The following is an 18,243-nucleotide window of genomic DNA, read 5'->3' on the forward strand; positions in this document are numbered from 1 at the left end:
CTTACCTTAACTGCCACTGATGCTTGACAGTTTTTCCGCTCTATAAACTGTTATAAACTCTATAAACTGTCATCAACTCTATAAACGTTTGTTGTTGTTGTTCTATAAAGTGGCAGGAAATTGGGAATCTTCAGATATTAAAAATAATTAGAGGAAGACAAGACAAATATCGCGACTTCCATCTTGGTCAAGCGACGATACTTTGAAATGGCACCTCTTAGACTTTGGTAAATACTTCGGTTTTTAGTAAATATTTTAGGAAAATAGGGAGGGGAAAAAGGAATATCCATAGAAAGCATTATTGATTCAAATGGGAAAAGAAAATCAGATCCTTTAAAAAATATATACTTACATTGGAAACTTTAAAGTCATAGGAAATGTAGGTTTTGCTGTTAATGGTACCTAAAATGTGGAGAAAGAAATGACAGTTGCAGCGCGGAATGAAAGAGCATTAGAAAAGGGAAGCTAGAAGACCAAAAAAAAAGCTAATTATTTTTATCGTTACGGTTACCTTCAAAGCCACCCCACCGAGCAACAACCTAGAAAATCCTATTTTTTGAAGAGGGAAACACGGCTGTTGATATTTAACATTCTGCCAATTCAAATCTTCTGTCAAACGGATCCATTTCTACATTCGATATTTCTACATTTTCCTGAAATCCTGGGGTTTTGGGGAGTTTTTTTCAAGTCCCGAAGTTACCTATTGAGTCATGGTGTTATACGCTGCTGGGGTGGAGAAGGCCACCAAACCTGCCCATTTTTGCCCCTTTTATTATGCATATTTCCTTTTTTTTATTATTCCTGGCCTTAGCAAAGTATTTGTTACATATACGTTACTTTTGAGAGCCTTTCCCAGCTGTCTGTCATAACCCACTATTGTTTTCCAATTATTTTTCTCTCAGATGAAGGACTATAAACTCCCATTAAATCAATATATATTAATGCCAAATATGTGCCGTTTTAGTATGTATTTTTGGCATATTTTAGTAATTAGGTATGGTCTGCTCTCTAAGGTTAAGGATCTTCCAGTCTCTAACCTACACTTTATTTCAGTATAGGTAAATAAAGCTCAAATATTTTCCCATTTTTTGGAAAACCCCATGAAGTTTCCCATTCACAGCAGCCTACGGAAAGAACGGGATATGAATTAGAGAGCAGGTCCACCTGAAATACAGTGGCATTAACAGAAATATGCCACAAAAGAAAGCCCTTTGCTCTTAATATTATGGTTGGTTGCAAATAAAACAATGAAATTTGTAGAATAATAATAATAATAATAATAATAATAATAATAATAATAATAATAATAATAATAATAATAATAATAACAACAACAACAACAACAATAATAAATTACAAAATAATAATTAAATAATAATGATAAATTACAAAATAATAATAATTTACAAAATGATAATTAAATAATGATAAATAAGAATAAGAATAAGAATAAGAATAAGAATAAGAATAAGAATAAGAATAAGAATAAGAATAAGAATAAGAATAAGAATCCATCTTTAATACAAGCTTGAGTGTTTTATAAAATGCCTTCCAAAAATCATTTCAGAAAAAATGTTGAAACAGCCTTTTGGCTTTTCCAGAAAATGTATATCAAATTTAAGTCTCCGAAGTTATTTGGATCTAATGAAAACCAGATGCCTAACCGAAGCCTCAGAAATACCTTAGAAATTTCAAAGGTTCTTCATTTTCCAAAAACACCTGCGCCTCAATATGAAAATAAAAAAATCACGGTATTTTTGTTGGCAAGGGTCTTCCATCGCTCTGGAATCACCTGTGCTTTTCTTAGACGTGCCTGCATTCCGAAGGCATTCATTTTCACAATAAGAAAAATGAATTTAGCCTAAAATTCAAGGGTTTTTTACTTGGGTTGAATTAAGTCATGACCTTAATATTACACTAAACTTTTTCTTAAGAAGGATATAAATTGTTTGATAGAAAAACACTTGGGAGTTGAGCAGTATCAACCCCAGGTCATCACAAGAGGTTGCGGGGCTTTGGCCTGATAATTATAGCTGAAAAATAAGTTTTCAGGCCGATACCAACAAAAAATGAGGTTGGAAAGGTAACGCGTGTGGCCTGTTCAACTTACTCAAGTCATGGATATGCTGTGGGACCCAAATGCCATCACAAATTTGGGGTTCAACACCACACCTTGGGAGTTAACGACCTTTCTGCTGATTCCCCAAGGAATTTAAGTCCAAACCGTTCAGTAACTGTACGAGTTTTTCACCTTCAACTGAATCTTCTTGTGAAACATGGATTACGGCTGTCCTTGTACCCATTGAAACTCATTTGGGTGCGTAACAGAAAATATATTCATTGTGACAGCATGGTTTAACAGTTGGCAAAATCTTCTCGTGTAAGACTCGTGAAATCGGAACAAGCAATAAAAAAAACAAATTAAAAAAAAATAAGAAGATTGCATTTTTTTACTTGATGATGAAAAAGTAGTAATAGCTTGTTCAGATTTCAATTCTTAAGGTTTTTTTTAATTAAAATATTTACATCTTTTAAAATATTTTAATTGTTGTTTCTTTTTCTTTTAGCCTCCTTCCATGAAATCAACTCAACCGTTCAAATCTGTGCGTATTAATATTTCGGTTGTCACCGTGGCCTCACTACGACAGTCGAGAAAGGCTCACCTGTGGATTCTCCGTCATCCCAGAATAACTCCCCAGCCGCCTCGTTATTGTCATCCAGTGCAATTATAAGCCCCATAGGATTCTTACGGCTGTGGAAAAATAAAAACAACACAATTTTAGATATATAATAAATATCTAGGCAGTCTTTAATGTTCCTATTCAGAGTCTAGCGTTCAACGCAGGTTCGAAACGTTGAGAATTGTCTTGCCTTAGTCCCCGGCTGTCCAAGGTTTCTGTGTTCGATGATTTTCATGCAACAGAATAAAATCCACGGCGAGATTAGAAAATGTCACACCAAAAAAAACCCCTCTGGTTAATCATTAAATATGTTTTGTCATCAGCCGTGGCAGTGAGTGGGGACTGACAGTTATTCCCAATTTTCAAAGTGCAAATGCTAATTATTATTGAATTCTAATACTCCTATAAATACTACTAGAAATACTACTAATAATAATGTAATATTGTAGTGTAACAATGTAATGCTAATAATAATACTACTAATAAAAAGTAATGATTAGAATGATGATGATTATGATAATAATAATAACAACAACAATAATAATGATGCTACTTTTTTTCCCTGCAACCAGGTTACCTTGAGTCCATTCTTGAAATCACTTTTCGTAATAATTTAGTGAAGGAAACGTTCAGTCTGGAGCTTTACCTTGCCACCGTTGTGGTGCCCGGCCGTTGGAAAGGGAAGATGTAGCCTCCTCTCAAGTGAAGCCCCATTTTGTCTGCAGGAAGGTACATATCCACCCACTGCTTTCTCAACCTGATGTTTGCACCCTAATTAACGGGGATTAAAAAGGAAGAGTAGGTTGCATTACTCGCTGCTGCCTTAAATCCTGAGTTTTATCATAATTCTTCTTAATTCTTCCTTTTAGTCAAAGTTTTCAGCTCTGGGAATGGCCGTATTGCTGCCGACGGTCACAAAAATCAAATCACCACAGACCAGAATGCTATAGATAAATAAGCAACTCTCATTATTTAATTTCAACTTATTATTTCCGTTTATTATATCGGATTATTTACTTAATAATCAACCCAGCGAGAGCAAGTCCTGCTGGGATGTCTGAAGCGAACCGCAGCCCTTTTCTACCAACTAAAACCACCACCACAGCAGCGGGAAATTGATTTCCAGAAATGAGATTAGCAAGCATTAATGGCAACCCCCCTCGTGCGTTAATTAGTAATATTACATTTTGCTTATATGTGCCCTTCGCTTAAGGTTTCGTTCAGCCTGGTCCTCCCAAATCCTGAACTCAACCCACAACTATGTGACCTTCTCAGTTGGATATTTAGAAACCCCCACCCAGTTATCCTGCTTAACTTACCGAATCGTAATCGTACCAGACTGCGTCAGGGATATATGCTGGGATGGTCTCCACCCCCTGGAAGGGGAACACAGAAATTACTTTCACACTCAAGCCTCCATTAATCCAATGTAGTGGGTTGATCTTGGGTGGCGGCCAGGTGCCCACCCAGCCGCTCTATCGCTCCCCCTCCTCAACTGGCCAGGGGGGAGAAAATACAATGAAAACAAGCCAAAATTTCCAAAAATTGTAATAAAGTTGACAATGAGAAAACCATCGCTATTTCCCCTCAGTTTTTGGTTTTCTTCCACGGTTTTCTATACGACGATGCCCAAAAAGGAAGAGAATAATCCAGGTATAATTTCAGCAAAGCCGTAAGACAGAAACCCACTGTTTGTAACCCAAAATTACAATGCTGCAAACACACCATCTCAGAGGCTATTCACACGCATCGTTAAATCTTCTTAATTTTACTTTTTCCACACTGGCTTGCTTCAGATATTTGCTACATTTAACAAATGCTTTGTGCTTCTAAATAGCTTATGCGGTACGAGCATTCGTGAGCATTACGTACCAGGTTTTGGAACAGGAAAAGCAACGATCCGTATTTTTTTTGTCTTGATGAATCACAGGTAAGGTGAAATCAAGTGAGAAAGAAGCAGCTGGCTCTGAACGAAATGCAGAGGTGATGGAAGGAGGAGATGAAGCAGAATTTTGCAACGGAAGGATCAGAATTCCCAACGGATGGGAAAACAGAAGTAATACAAAACAGAGTAATATAAAAATAATGGCACAAAAAAGAGAAGATGGAGTTTAAGGAGAAAATTAAATTTAGAACAAATTGAATTTAAAGAGGAAATTAAACTAGAGAAAATGGTATTTAGTATGCATGAAAGAAGGATATAATCAAAGCTTATATTAAGACACGTGTTTCCACTGGAGATATATCAACGGTAATGAACAAGGGCCTCTTTGGGAATACGCCTGCCAGTTTTCCCCAAGACAATTCAGGCTAAAACAGGACCAGAGCAAATTTATTAGGTTCATCAGGGAAATGGAAGACCCTATTTTTCTTTTTTTTTTTATTTTCAGCTTAAAAAACGGAGAAGGAGCATGACTACAGGCGAAATACGTATGCCCTAAATAGGGGAGCTCCAACTCTATAGCTGAGTAACAATATCGTCCCAAGACTTGAATAAGATAGAAAATTCAAAAGCAGTTTCAAATCGAGGGAATAAAAGAATGAGGGGAATAGAGGGTCGAGAAATTCAACGTGTTGGGGCTTTTACTGCAATTCCCTGTAGAACAAAAGGTGTCGCTGGTGACTCAAGGTGCCCCCGCGAATTCATTACAAGGCATCAAGAAAGTGAGACCTACCGGCTCAAGCACAGGGGTAATGAGGAGCCCAGGACCCCACAAGAACTGCTTATCCACACCCCACGTTGCTTCATCAGAATAAAACCTAAACGAATAGGAAAGCAGCGGCATTAATCGCACTTACAAATTAATAACGTTAATTAATATTAGCACGAGCAATCCTAATGTTTCAAGGTCTCGGTTGTCTAGAATCGCTGTTGAAAAGCGTCATATGGTGATGCCCCGTTTTGGTGGAGGCAATCTGAAGTTAAGAAAGCAAATTCACAGCTTATTAAGTTCGTATGTATTAATTACGCATACGCATAAGTGTTTCTGGGGGCATCTGGTCTTAATATAGTTCCATTCAAGAGGTTCAAGAAAATAAAGGTGAGAAAATAAAAATTTTAAAATATATATCCCGATGGGGAATGCTTTCATCAGCTGCCAGTGACGTTTCGTCACTGGCGATAACGCCAGCGCGCGTGCAGAAATCACAGATGGGTTTTGATGGGTTTTGATGACACCAGTACTCCAAAATGGTGTCACGTGACTGCAGCCATCTGTACGCACGATGACGGGCAACATCCTTCACAAACTATGGCTGGGTTTAGCAAACCCCCAACAGCGTTTGACCTGGCTGAATTATTTTGTTCCAGTATGGTGAAGGTCAACTTACTCGTGGAGAACCGGCCGTGCCACCGTGTCCCCTCGGGTATGAGCTTTGTAAAAGAGCGTATAGAGGTAGGGCAGCAACGTATAGCGGATATTCAAGTAGTGCTTTGAGGAGTTCACCAAAAGTGAATCGTTTCCAAAGGCAGCAGGATCCTGGGGCTGAAAACAAATAATATATTCTTATTATTGCTGTGGCACCGAGGGGTGCAGCCAAAAATGAAGGAAGGTAGGTCAAACAGCAGCGAGCGCTTGGTCCTCATCGTAGGCACCACCAACTGGGACCAAATTTGATGTCAGTTGATGATTTCAGAAAATGAAATGATGCCAAATGCATTCCCTGGTGCCTATAATTAACCCCTACAAAGCTAAACATTTTGGAGCGCGTATTTCCCAAAGCGTAAGGTCGTACCAATTTTCAACCAGTCAACTACTTAATGATCAGTGACAGAAATTTAGGTATCAGAGTTTAATTTAATTATCAGAGGAGAAAGGCGATGGTGTACCGCAAAAGAAGTGTTCCTAGCAGGAGGTACCACTTACTATGTATTTTTCACTATTGTGATTCCTGGAAAACGGGTAAAACGCTCCCACTTGCATCCATCGTCTGCAAAGTTCTTCCGTGACGTTTTCGAAGAAACCACAAATATCTGCTCCGATCTTAAAATAAAACCAGAACGCGTTGTTCGTACGGTGCATCGCGCCTCAAACCTCTACCAAAAAACCCCCAAGGAGTGAGTTGCAGAGATTTTTTTTTTTTCAATTCAGCCCTAATCACTAACCAGGGTAACAGTCATTCAACAGATTTCTACATAGAGTCTTCCAAATCTCTCATCCATACCTAAATTTGCCCACTGTTATTTTCCTTTGGTTGAACCACAGAATTTCTGAAGTTTCTAAGACGTTTTTTTTTCGCGGCAGACGTAGCCACGTAAATACAGATTTTTCAGTAACATCAGAGTTCAGCAATTAATTTTACGGCCCACCACCTACGCAGACAGTGTTAGAATAATTCAAATATAGGTGGTACAGAAAATTAAACTGACTACACGCTATCACTGCCCGTTGGTCTCTCTCCCCCCGAGATTTATCTTCCACTTCGGTGCTCATAGGCAAAGTAGCCCAAAAATCACAGAAATTCAAATCGTGAAGAGGAAAGCGGGCATTTCATTAAGAAGCGGGCGTTCCTCTCGCATTTCAAGAGCCTCGCATCAACCGCTAATGAACGACAAATAGTAGAGGCAGCAGGGGGCTGGAAACATAAAAATAATATATTTGCTAACCATATACCCGCATATTCAATAAGCAATAGAGGGAAATGGCCTAAAGCTAAGATCAGTTATTACTGGGGAGAAAAGTATTTAAAGCAAAGGGATTCATTTATAGCGGGATTAAAATGCATTATATTATCTTTTCCTTTCTATTAATTTATATCATTTATAAATAAATGTATGAATAAATGTTTTTCTATCTTTAGATATAATTATTTCTATACACTTATTTATTCATATAGGGGTTTTTTAAAATTCAGATGGGCTTATACATATCAGGCTTGATCAAGTATCACGTATACACGTTTCTTTTGAAAAGTCACCATAAATGACTGTTTTCATACATAAGGGATTCCAAAAAGGCCAAATTCCAGCATTCCAGGTATCGCCCACTTTATGTGGTCCCACGTGGCCGCGTTATCTCCCAGCCAGTGTCCGGCGTACTTTCCCGATCCCGCAAAAGTCGACCTCGAAAGAAGGAAGCTTCGTTTTCCAGGAAACAAAGCTTCAATGGCTCTGAAAGTAAGAAAAAAAGGTTGGAATTAGACAAAAAAAAAATGTTAAAAGAAGTTGTGGAGGTGAGTAGATTTGTGTAAGCCAAGTTTCTATTAATTTTCATTTATTCATTCACAATGATAAATAAGCGAAGGACACAGACTCCCTTAAGTTTAACTAGAAGTCTAATAACTAAATTAATTCTATATTTTTTTTCACCTCAAAGAATCTTTCTCTAAGTTTTTGCCTGCCAACCTTCATCATATTTGAACTCCAGATAATAAAGCTCAGGTCCTTTCAGCTTCCTCTACCCACAGCGGCGCTGCTGAAATCCAACCCGAGGACTTCGAATTTTGATTCAGAATTCAATTCCAATTTAAAAAAAAAAAAAAATGTGATTTTTGAACGCTCAGGTTCAGCCCATTGTGGGAAGATTGGGGCTATCGATCCCCAGAGCAGGTTCCCCGGGGAATGAAATTGCTCAGTGTCTCCAAATAGAGGCCACGGGCTCAACTTTGCCGTTTTTCGCAAAGATATTAAGACGGATTCCTCACTGTTGTGTGGAGAGGGTCATAGAGTATCCAAAAAGGTTGTGAACGTCATATTGTCGCCCCCACTTCTGCACTGCATCCATACAGAGCGTCTTGGAATACATGAGTCTATCAACAATATCTGCAGGAAAAACGTAGGGAAGTGCATTTAAATCGATTTACTTACATTATTTTTGGAAGAATTACGTCTCATCAATTTAATTAAGGGAAAAAAACAGTATTTCTATTCTTTTCCTTCATGCACATTCATGAAATTTCGGCCTTTTTCTCAGTTTGGCGTTTGTGTTAACCCCAGTACTCCAAAGCCAAAGCGGCACGTGCTCACCTGCGTCATACGACGTTACTACAGGTTTCCAGATTTATTCATCTTTGCTTTAACAAAGAATACTTCTGTCTTCAAAGTTGCCGTATCTCCCAGCAATCAATGTAAAAATAGCAAAATAATTGCCCGACCGCCGCTAAAATGCGCACAAACGCAGCTTTGCTAACAGGGTGGGATTTAGTAGCCTGATGATCGATACTTCAGTATCAATTGATACGTCAATTTTTCAATTCGTTAAGCTTAAATCCAGCTTCAAGATGGATTTCGCATGCAAGGAAGGATTCGCCCAAAAACAACACCCCAGATTTCTCAATAATTTGATCCGACCATGTACCAGCAACGATCAAATTTCTGACTTGATAAAGAATTTAAACCTATGAGCTGATAGGATGGTAATTCACAAATATTTCGATTTTTTTTTTTTTTTTTCTCCACAGCCAAAGACGACGGACTTACGGGGCGTGAAAGGAGGATAGTTTAAGTCGTTTTGCTCACAGCCGTTACTTGAGCCTTGAACAAAGTTGGCTACTTCATTCATATCCTGAAAAATTGCAAATTTGAATTTCGAAGGGCGGCTCTAACGTTTATTCGTAACGGAAAGACTTCCTGGGCTTTCAGCCAAATATATGGTTACGAACCCACACAAAGGCATAAGAACTCACCCAGCAACCAGGACATTGATTTGCAAAATAACCAAAGGGGAAAAAAAAAAAATTAAGAATATCGTTCTGAATGTCAAAAGATGATTTTAAGTGGCGATGGTGGTGCTCCACCCAAATGGGAGAAATTAAGTACTATAACTCTTCCCAAATCCTGCAACATAAAGACAGGTCATTTGTTCTGGCCTGAGAAAAATTACTTTCTTCAGTTAAAACCCGAAATCCTACAGAGGGTGTTCATCTTTTCTCTAGAGGGGAAATAATTTCTCCCAAAAGATACTCTTTATTAAAATTAGAAGTTAGTGTAGTAATTATGATCCTGGTCACAGTCCGTTCTGGGATAAATTAAATGACATTAAATACACCTCAACGGAAAGAAGCAAGCATCCAACGCATCGGATAAATGCGATTTCTCACAAAATCCCTCCGACACCAGAAAAAAACAAGGATTTCACCCAAGCGCGTTGAACGCTACAGAAAAGATCCAAATCCCCCATGGATTTCAGGTTATTCTCAGCAAATCTCCCTTCAAATGCAGACTAAAACCCGACTCGCCATCAGCCTAATTTTGCAAAACGTGAAAAATTCAGGAATTACTTACAATCCAGATCCCGTCATAAGGCACCTGCTTATAAAATATTTTGCATTCCTCCACCCACCAGCTGGTGCAGTCGGGGTTGGTAAAGTCTGGGAAGACGGTTCTTCCTGGCCACACCTAGTTTAAAAAAAGGGAAATAATGAAATTAAACTGTCGATGAGCTTGCAGAAAGATTAAAATCCTCAGCTTTCCTTCAGATTTATGCGAATTGCTCTCTTGGAGAAACATTTGGGTAGAAAACCTCAGGACTGATAGGACAGCGTTGATATAGCGAGCGGGAGAAGGTTTTTGAGCTGTAAATCGCAAGAGTGAATTATCGTTATTAATTAACATGAATTATCATTATTAATTAATGTGAATTAACATTATTAAATAATACAAATCATCATTATTAATTAATGTGGATTGTCATTGTTAATTAATATGAATTATCATTATTAAGCAATATGAATCATTATTAATTAATATGGAGTATCATTACTAATTAATATGGTTTATCATTATTAATTAATATGGATTATATTATGCTTAAATTCACACACAGGAAGAAGGCAGACAGTGGCTTTGTTAGCTCCCGAGTTCTAAACTCCAAAGCCACTTTTCAAGTCAAAATTCTTTTTAAGTTATGCAAATTTTACAAATTTACAAATTTACAAATTGCAAATTTTACAGCTGCATTTGTAAACCTATTAGAAACAAATTTTCAAAGCAGTAAAGCGGGAATTGCTCTCTGATAACTATTGAAAAGAATCAGACGTTGGCTGCCCACGTCTCCCCCAAACCTTCAAAATCGCTCATTTTTCCTTTTGAAAAATCAAAATTTCAAGAAAACCGATTAAAAAAACCAAGAAATGTTGCAAAATATTGAGAACAGCAGAGAAACGGGAGATTATCCTGGCTCCAACTAAACAGGATTTGGGCTCCGGCTTCGTAAGGGTTTGGTTACCTCGCCAACTAACGGCGTTACTCCATCCGACTCATTAACCCAAATTTTCTTGCTCTGTCCCCTCTCGTAGGCTTGGTAGGGAGAACCATCAGCGAGAGCCTCTGTGCTAATGGCAGGATCCTAAAAAAGGGGAAAAGCTCATAAAAAACGGTTCCCTCCGCCAATTATTGGTTCTCTACAGCGATTACGTAGAGCCCAGCAACGACACGGAAAGACGTCTCGTCTAAGAACACAGATAATATATATTTTTTTATTCTTTTCATATTTTTTTTAATACATGTCTATAACGGTTCTATATATGTAACGGTTCTCTCCGCTGATCATGTAGAGCCCAACGACACAGAAAGACGTCTTGTGTCACAACACATATATATATATATAAAAAAACATATGTACACACATATCTAAAATACATAAAATATTTAAACTATATAAAATATATATATAATGTATATATAATGTATATTATATATATTAAATATAGAACAGTTCTCTCCACTGATTATCGGTTCTCTACCCTGATTATGTAGAGCCCAGCAACAAGACGGAAAGATGTCTCATGTAACAACTAAGAAGAAGATGAAGAAGACGACGAAGATGAAGAAGACGACGAAGATGAAGAAGAAGAAGAAGAAGACGAAGAAAAAGAAGAAGACGAAGAAAAAGAAGACGACGAAGAAAAAGAAGACGACGAAGAAGACGACGAAGAAGACGACGAAGAAGACGAAGAAGAAGACGAAGAAGACGAAGACGAAGAAGACGAAGACGAAGAAGACGAAGACGAAGAAGAAAAAAGTATATATAATGCATATATTATATATATATAATTGTTCTCTACATCAATTATGTAGAGTTCAGCAACTACATGGAAAGATGTCTCGTGTAACAACATACATATTAAAAAAAATATTTATATATATGTACATATAACATAAATACTGATAATGATACTATTTAAAACGGAAAAATGAACAGCTAAATGCTTACCAGTATGATAATGTATTTTTGCCCATAGTCATGCAAGTAACTTTGAAAACTGGGGAGGTCTTTAAAGTTCACTTTGTCGTAAGTAAAATCTTTCCTCGCTTCCATGTAGTCGATATCCGTGTACTGAACATCCTGGGAGAAGACGGGGCGTTAGCCGAGACGCTGACGCGGCGCATCTTCTCAACGCGCTGCGTTTTGGTTAAAAATTCCCAGAAAAGCAGCTGGATGTGGGCACCGAAAGTATTTTTTGAACTGCTATCCAGCGCTAAATTGGGGGGAAAATTAGCTTCTGATGCTCTTTAATTTTCCAGGGTTTCTGAGAGTATCAAGTGAATTTGCATACTGATCTCACTGGTTCACGGATTAAGCCAAAGAAAGGTGCAGAAATAAATATATTGAGCTGGAAATTTTAAACCGAAAAATTTTCCATGAAAAAAGGGAGTGAAAGGCATTTAAAATCAATCAGCATTTTATACAGAAAACTGTGCAGCCAATGAAAATGGCCGGAGCTAAAGAGGGGGAAAAAAAAAAATCACATTTTTACTCACGTAAGGGAGTCCGATTGCTCTGTTTCGCTCCACAACAGCCTTCACCGCTTTGAGAGAGCCGTAATCATAGCGGCTGAGGTGAAATCCCAGGCTCCAGTAGGAGGGCAACGCCGGCAACCCTATGAACTGGAAAGTAAACCCAAAAATAACGAGCGTCGTTGGCCTCCTCTCTTTGGGTCCCATTCCCTGAATTTGCCGATTCTCTCCCAAACCCAGAGATTCAACTCGAGGACGACAAAGTGCGTTTTACGCCATCGCCCACAGCTGCTATGTTTTTCCGTGCTCTTTTTCCCCCCCCCCACAAAAAAATAACCAAAATGTGAACGGTGCGAAGAATGATCTATCCGTTGCTACCGATAAAGATATTATATTATTCTATTTATATGATATAAAATTGCCACCTCATTTCTATTTTCTGGCATCGCACCCATTTATTTGCTGCCTTACCAAAAAAGTGTAAGCTCTTAGTTTTAATAATATGTTTTTAGCATGTATTTATACAGCAGCTGTTATACTCGAAGGATGATTTTAGGTAATATCACAACACAAATACCCCTGAACTGAGGAGCGGAATTAGCAAGGAGAGGCGAGGTAAAAAGCTGCAGAATGAACCTAAAAAAAATGGTGATGATCTAAGTAAGGGAAAACTGCATAGAAATAAAAGAAACTGCACAGAAATAAAGAAAACTGCATAAAAATAAGGGAATGGAATGGGACGGAAATTTTTTTAGTCTAAATTTAAATATTTAAGTTACCAAAGAACTAAATTTCATGCTGTTTTAAAATTTACATATCCTTTCTTTAAGAAGTCATTGAAACACGTATTTGGCCCAAAAAAGTACAGACGGGAATTAATTGCCACAGAGACCTCAATCGACACGTAGAAGTGTAGATACTTTCCTGCCATAAAATCGTGACGAATTGCTCAGCACGTTATCTATCTTATAATTTTAGCATATAAGTAAAAAACTATCGCCAGTGCGGTGTTGCACGCTGACCACGGCAGGCTCCAGTAGCAGACAGCCAAACTTTTGGCACACGCGTACAGATGGATTTAGCAATCTGGGCAAAATTCGTGCTTAAATTTCACCCTTAATCCCAACTAAACCTAGAGAGCAGTTCCTGATGACAGCAAAGAGGTGAGGGACAAACCCCGAGTTATAATTTTGGATGAATAAAATAGTGAAGAGACATGGAAATAGAGGGGGAGAAAAGAAATCGTTAAAAAAAAATCTGTTCAATGCATAATTTCTCAAGATAAACCACAAGATGATGGAGGTTGGAGATCATCTACTCAAAGATCACCCTTGGGCAAAGCAGAAGGAACGAGAAGCGTTCGCCCAGGGCTGTCCGCAGTCATGCTTTGAGTGTCTCCAAGGATGGAGGATCCACCAGTTTTGGGCTGGGCTTCACCACCGTACCTTCACATACTCCTGCACCACTTCCTCAGGGGTGTCTCCCAAGAAGACGTAAAAATCCAGAATTCCCCCGATTGTTCTGTACGTAACAGCCGGCGCCGGCTGCAGGGCGAACTCTGCGAGCCAAAAAAATGCACAAAATCAATTTGGGATATTATCTAAATCTCTAAATAACCGTGACGCCGATATGAAAGATAGAAAAAATGTTTAGGAGAAAATATCAAACAAAAATATTCAAGGAAATCCAAAACCATTGCTGGAGCTTACTATGCAGGTGGAATGTTTGCAGCTCTTTTTTTTTCCCTAAAAATGTCCGTATTTACATTCCTTTACAGTCCAGAAAGAGAAATCCAATGGCACAACTTCTTCTCATTAAATTTTCAGTCTCAAGACACTTGAATATTTGTTAAGCACCCAACTACGTACACATTTATCTAAGGGAAATTTAGGGCAAGTGCTGCTCCGTATAAATTTAGGCTCAGATTTTAATATCTTGTACCGAAACGTCCCTGACCGTGGACAAAAATGTGCACGAGGTACATGACGCTGCTCTCGCAATACAACCTTAATGCTGCTTGTATAGGAAACGTGAGTAAATGCTTGAAAAACCGGCCGCAGCCACCGATTTTAAGACAACTTTCTTCAAAATTTGACGTGTGACCCTGTTTTTTTAAAAAAATCTACATCAGCTCAGCAGGATCGCAGTGCAATAGCCCTGCAGCTCATTTAAAATATATATAAATCTATGTCATATATGTATGATATATAAATATAATATAAAATATATATTTTGCAACGCTTAGGGCTACGGAGAAGGCGTTCCTACCCGCGGCATTGCAGATCATTGAAATAATATATTTAATTTTTTTTTTTTTGCAATACTTATGGAGAAGACATCCTTACCCATGGCGTTGCTGTTCATCAAGAAAACACCAAGAGAGGCTCCAGTGTTGTCTTCCAAGCACAAGAAGAAAGTCTGAACGCCGTATAAGTTATCCATGTTCTTAAAGAAAAACAGAAAAGCCGAGTTAAAAAAAAAACAGTAACTATACGAACCCTGCAGTGCCTCAAAAATAGATCGCGCGTGAGGTTAAACTTGTCAAAAGGAGACAAACAGCAACAATAAAATTGCTGACATTAACCTCATCGGTTTTATTTCTCTCTTTCATGGGAATGTCTTTAAGTTGCTTAAAAATCTGCTGAAAGCACGAATTTGGGGAAACCAACCTTCAGCGGAGCCGTTTGGTTAAGAACTATCTTCAAAAGTCCACGTACTCATTATTAAAAAGATGAAGGTTATAAATTGCATCTCCCGTAGGGATGGAAAGAAAAGAAAGGCGACGATTTCATGAGGCAAATTCCGGTTTTTGGTTCAAAAACCAAAATAGATGTCGAAAAGATGTTCAAAACCCAAAATAGCCCATAGACGACGTCGCAAAGCTTTGAAAGATATTTCTTCCAGAACATTCATTAACTGCAAACACCGAGCTGCTCCCTGAATCCCGTTCACATCACTCCTATTTCAGCAAAAGCCTTCAGGACTCGCTCCAAATTCAGCAGAAGGATCGGTGCTGCATTAAAGCCTCAGTCTGACACTCATTTAATCTCATTTTTACCTCAAATAATGAAAAACGATGTCGAAGAGAGGTTGAGATGCTGCGGTTATAAATAAGCTGGTTTAGGGACTCAAATAAAATCAAGTGTAAAAACATTCTTATTATTCCTTCTTTCATGACCTACGTTAGTTTTCTTTCTCCCTAGCATTGATTAGAACCAGAAATTTAATGTTTTCCATTGATGTTTTGGGTTTTTTTTGCAACTTTACCTTGTCAAGCGCTCACTCTACCAAATATTTTCTTTTTCTCATCAAGCCCACAATCTATGAATAAGCCCTGCAATAACATTTGGCTACCTATTTCCCCCAAAGTACCCCCAAAAAAATGTTGGGGGGGAGGGGGGGGGAGGAATCCAAGGCAGAAAAAACAATAAGCGAAAACCCAGTCTAAATACCAATGCCTGATTTTAAATCACAAATTTTGCAAGTTGCTGCAGTGGTAGAGCAATTTAGCGTCAAAAACTCGCGGACTCGGGACAAAACATCTCATTGCAGATGGAAGAATAAGCTTTTATACTTGTTGAAAACCAGATGCCCTCGAAATCACCTTGGGAAAAAAGGCAGATATTAATGTTCATTAGCTGATTTGCATCAAAACCCAACCAATTCGATCCAAATATTTACAAAAAGCTATTCCAACAGGAATTTTATTCAGCGGTATCTCACATTTTGCGACGCTTGGCAAGTCTTTAAGGAAAGCAAATTGAGTAGATATCGTTCATGGGCCGACTATGGCTGGATTCCAGAATTTACCTGAAAAGAAGGGAAATGTAATAAAATAAATTTAAAATAAGCTTACTCCAGAAGGGGCCACGTCCCTGCTGAATATGGGCCAGGTTTTCCAGTTGACGTCGTGTCGGTATTGCTTATGCACGTGCTCGCCCACCCCGTAGATGTTGCTGCTGGGGAGTTTGATGGAGAGCTGTAGAAACTGCTCGGCGTAGAGCAGCGGGCCGATGGTGGTATTGAACCTAACGAAACGATGAAATGTCGCATAAAAATGTTTATGCTGAAGGCTGGATTCCCGTAACATCGCTCAACCCCCTCCAAAAAACCCAAGCCGTTATTTAAGAAAGGATTTGCGTCCTGTGCCGCTTCTAATTTTGTCATATTCATCTCGTAATTTGGCCAAAACCAGTCATGTTGCGTATTGCAGTAAAAATACCGGGTGTTTTTAATAATAATTTATTAATTGTGATTTTTTTTTTCATTAAAAGCATAAAACGCAACTTTTTTTTTTTTCCAAATTAAATGAAAGCCTAAGGAAAATTTAAGCAATCTCCAAGAGCGGTGTTTTAAATATCCCAGCATTTTTTCTTCAAAATTAAATCGAAACCTAAGGAAAATTTAAGCAGTCGTCTAGAGCAGTGTTTCAAACAGGTCCCAATTTTTTTTTTTTTCCAAATTAAATGAAAGACTAAGGAAAATTTAAGCAGTCTTCTAGAGCATTGCTTCAAACAGGTCCCATTGAATTAAATTATTCCCCCCTCCACGTGCCGACTAAATCAGTCCTGAGCACCCACTCCGTCTTTCATGCGCTCGCTAAGGGTGAATCAGTCTTTAGAGAGGCTTTTAAGAAAGCAAACAATGCTAATAACAGGGAAAAAAAGTAAATCCCAATTAATTAAACTTGGAGACTTGATAGCAATCCAACTCCCGCTAGCGGTCAGCGAAGGAATCACTTTTTAATTGATTTAATAAATATTTAATCCTGAGGCTTCCGCCTTTCATCGGGCAAAACCCAAACCTCCGCTTCTCCCAGATTTTACATGGAAAGGGCCTTCCATCCCACTTATCCGTCAAAAGAAGATGGCAAAACCCAAACCCGGTGAGACAAGACCTCCGCTTCTCCCAGATTTTACGTGGAAAGGGCCTTCCATCCCACTTATCCGTCAAAAGAAGAGAAGAAGCAATTTGCACGCCCAAGAGGGCACCAAAAGCAACGCAGACCTGCAGAGAAAACAGCTGCCATCACAATTTTATGGATAAAAAGCCCAAAATTTACTCACAGAACTTTTCCAGTGCTTGCTCTCGTCACCACGATGCCAAAGGGATTTTGCTGGACATCAACTTTATATTTTAAGTTGGAGGCTGCCGGACCGCTGAAAGGTCCCACGTGCTCATGGGGGACTTCAAACCTTTGCTTTTCAGGATCGGTGATCTACACATATTTAAAGAAAATAAGTAATTTATAAATTAATGCCTCATTTTAACGCTTTCCAACACAAAAATCCAAATTTGGCGGGAAAAAAGAACCCTCCCTTGTCAAAACAGCATCACGCCAAGAAGCGGTCAACATCGATCAACGGCAAAAATTAAGAGGGTGCAAACCTCCCCCGGCGTTTTATTTGGGTAGATACGAGGGTATTGTCCGTTATTGCTTGGTCTGAGGGTATTTTTCCCATGGGAAAGAGGCGGGAGGAGGAATTCCGCACCGCCGTTGTCGGTAGGCGTTGCCCAGCCCGTCTTCGGCACCTCATCTCCAGTCTTTCTGCACGTCCTCCCGTGGCGGGCCGGACGCCCCAGCCTGGCTCCTCGGAATTGTGGCGGGAAAACGTGGCACCCTCCAGCCCCAAGAAAGGGGGAAAAGGGGAAATGGGGGGAAAAAGGGGGAGAAAGGGGAAAAAAGGGGGGAAAGGGGGGAAAATGGGGGAAAAGGGAGCGAAAGGGGGAAAAAGGGGGAAAAGGGGAAATGGGGGAAAAAAGGGAAAAAGGGGGAGAAAGGGGAAAAAAGGGGGAAAGGGGAAAGGGAGGAAAGGGGGGAAAAGGGGGAAAAGGGAGCGAAAGGGGGAAAAAGGGGGGAAGGGGAAAAGGGGGGAAAAGGGGAAA

At 39.0% G+C, this 18,243-nt stretch overlaps 1 protein-coding gene across 3 annotated transcripts in view; it reads right to left on the minus strand.

Annotated features, from left to right (window-relative positions):
- Positions 1–18,243, minus strand: part of LOC104009172 (maltase-glucoamylase) — a 56,692-nt gene that overhangs the window by 25,136 nt on the left and 13,313 nt on the right. For all 3 annotated transcript variants that reach the window (XM_087777793.1, XM_087777794.1, XM_087777792.1), the window contains 18 exons: positions 17,424–17,575; positions 16,214–16,385; positions 14,703–14,802; positions 13,803–13,915; positions 12,382–12,507; positions 11,834–11,965; positions 10,847–10,966; positions 9,904–10,017; positions 9,100–9,184; positions 8,325–8,442; positions 7,620–7,791; positions 6,548–6,664; positions 6,012–6,166; positions 5,357–5,441; positions 4,001–4,057; positions 3,328–3,452; positions 2,664–2,752; positions 353–402 (listed from right to left, as the gene is read on the minus strand). In XM_087777793.1, the coding sequence (XP_087633919.1) occupies positions 353–402; positions 2,664–2,752; positions 3,328–3,452; positions 4,001–4,057; positions 5,357–5,441; positions 6,012–6,166; positions 6,548–6,664; positions 7,620–7,791; positions 8,325–8,442; positions 9,100–9,184; positions 9,904–10,017; positions 10,847–10,966; positions 11,834–11,965; positions 12,382–12,507; positions 13,803–13,915; positions 14,703–14,802; positions 16,214–16,385; positions 17,424–17,575 (2,082 nt within the window). The remainder of the gene's footprint in view (positions 1–352; positions 403–2,663; positions 2,753–3,327; positions 3,453–4,000; positions 4,058–5,356; positions 5,442–6,011; positions 6,167–6,547; positions 6,665–7,619; positions 7,792–8,324; positions 8,443–9,099; positions 9,185–9,903; positions 10,018–10,846; positions 10,967–11,833; positions 11,966–12,381; positions 12,508–13,802; positions 13,916–14,702; positions 14,803–16,213; positions 16,386–17,423; positions 17,576–18,243) is intronic.

The sequence above is a fragment of the Nipponia nippon genome, unplaced genomic scaffold, assembly GCF_047370975.1.
Source record: "Nipponia nippon isolate SJK-2023a ecotype South Korea unplaced genomic scaffold, ASM4737097v1 scaffold_41, whole genome shotgun sequence".
Classification (NCBI taxonomy): Eukaryota; Metazoa; Chordata; class Aves; order Pelecaniformes; family Threskiornithidae; genus Nipponia; species Nipponia nippon.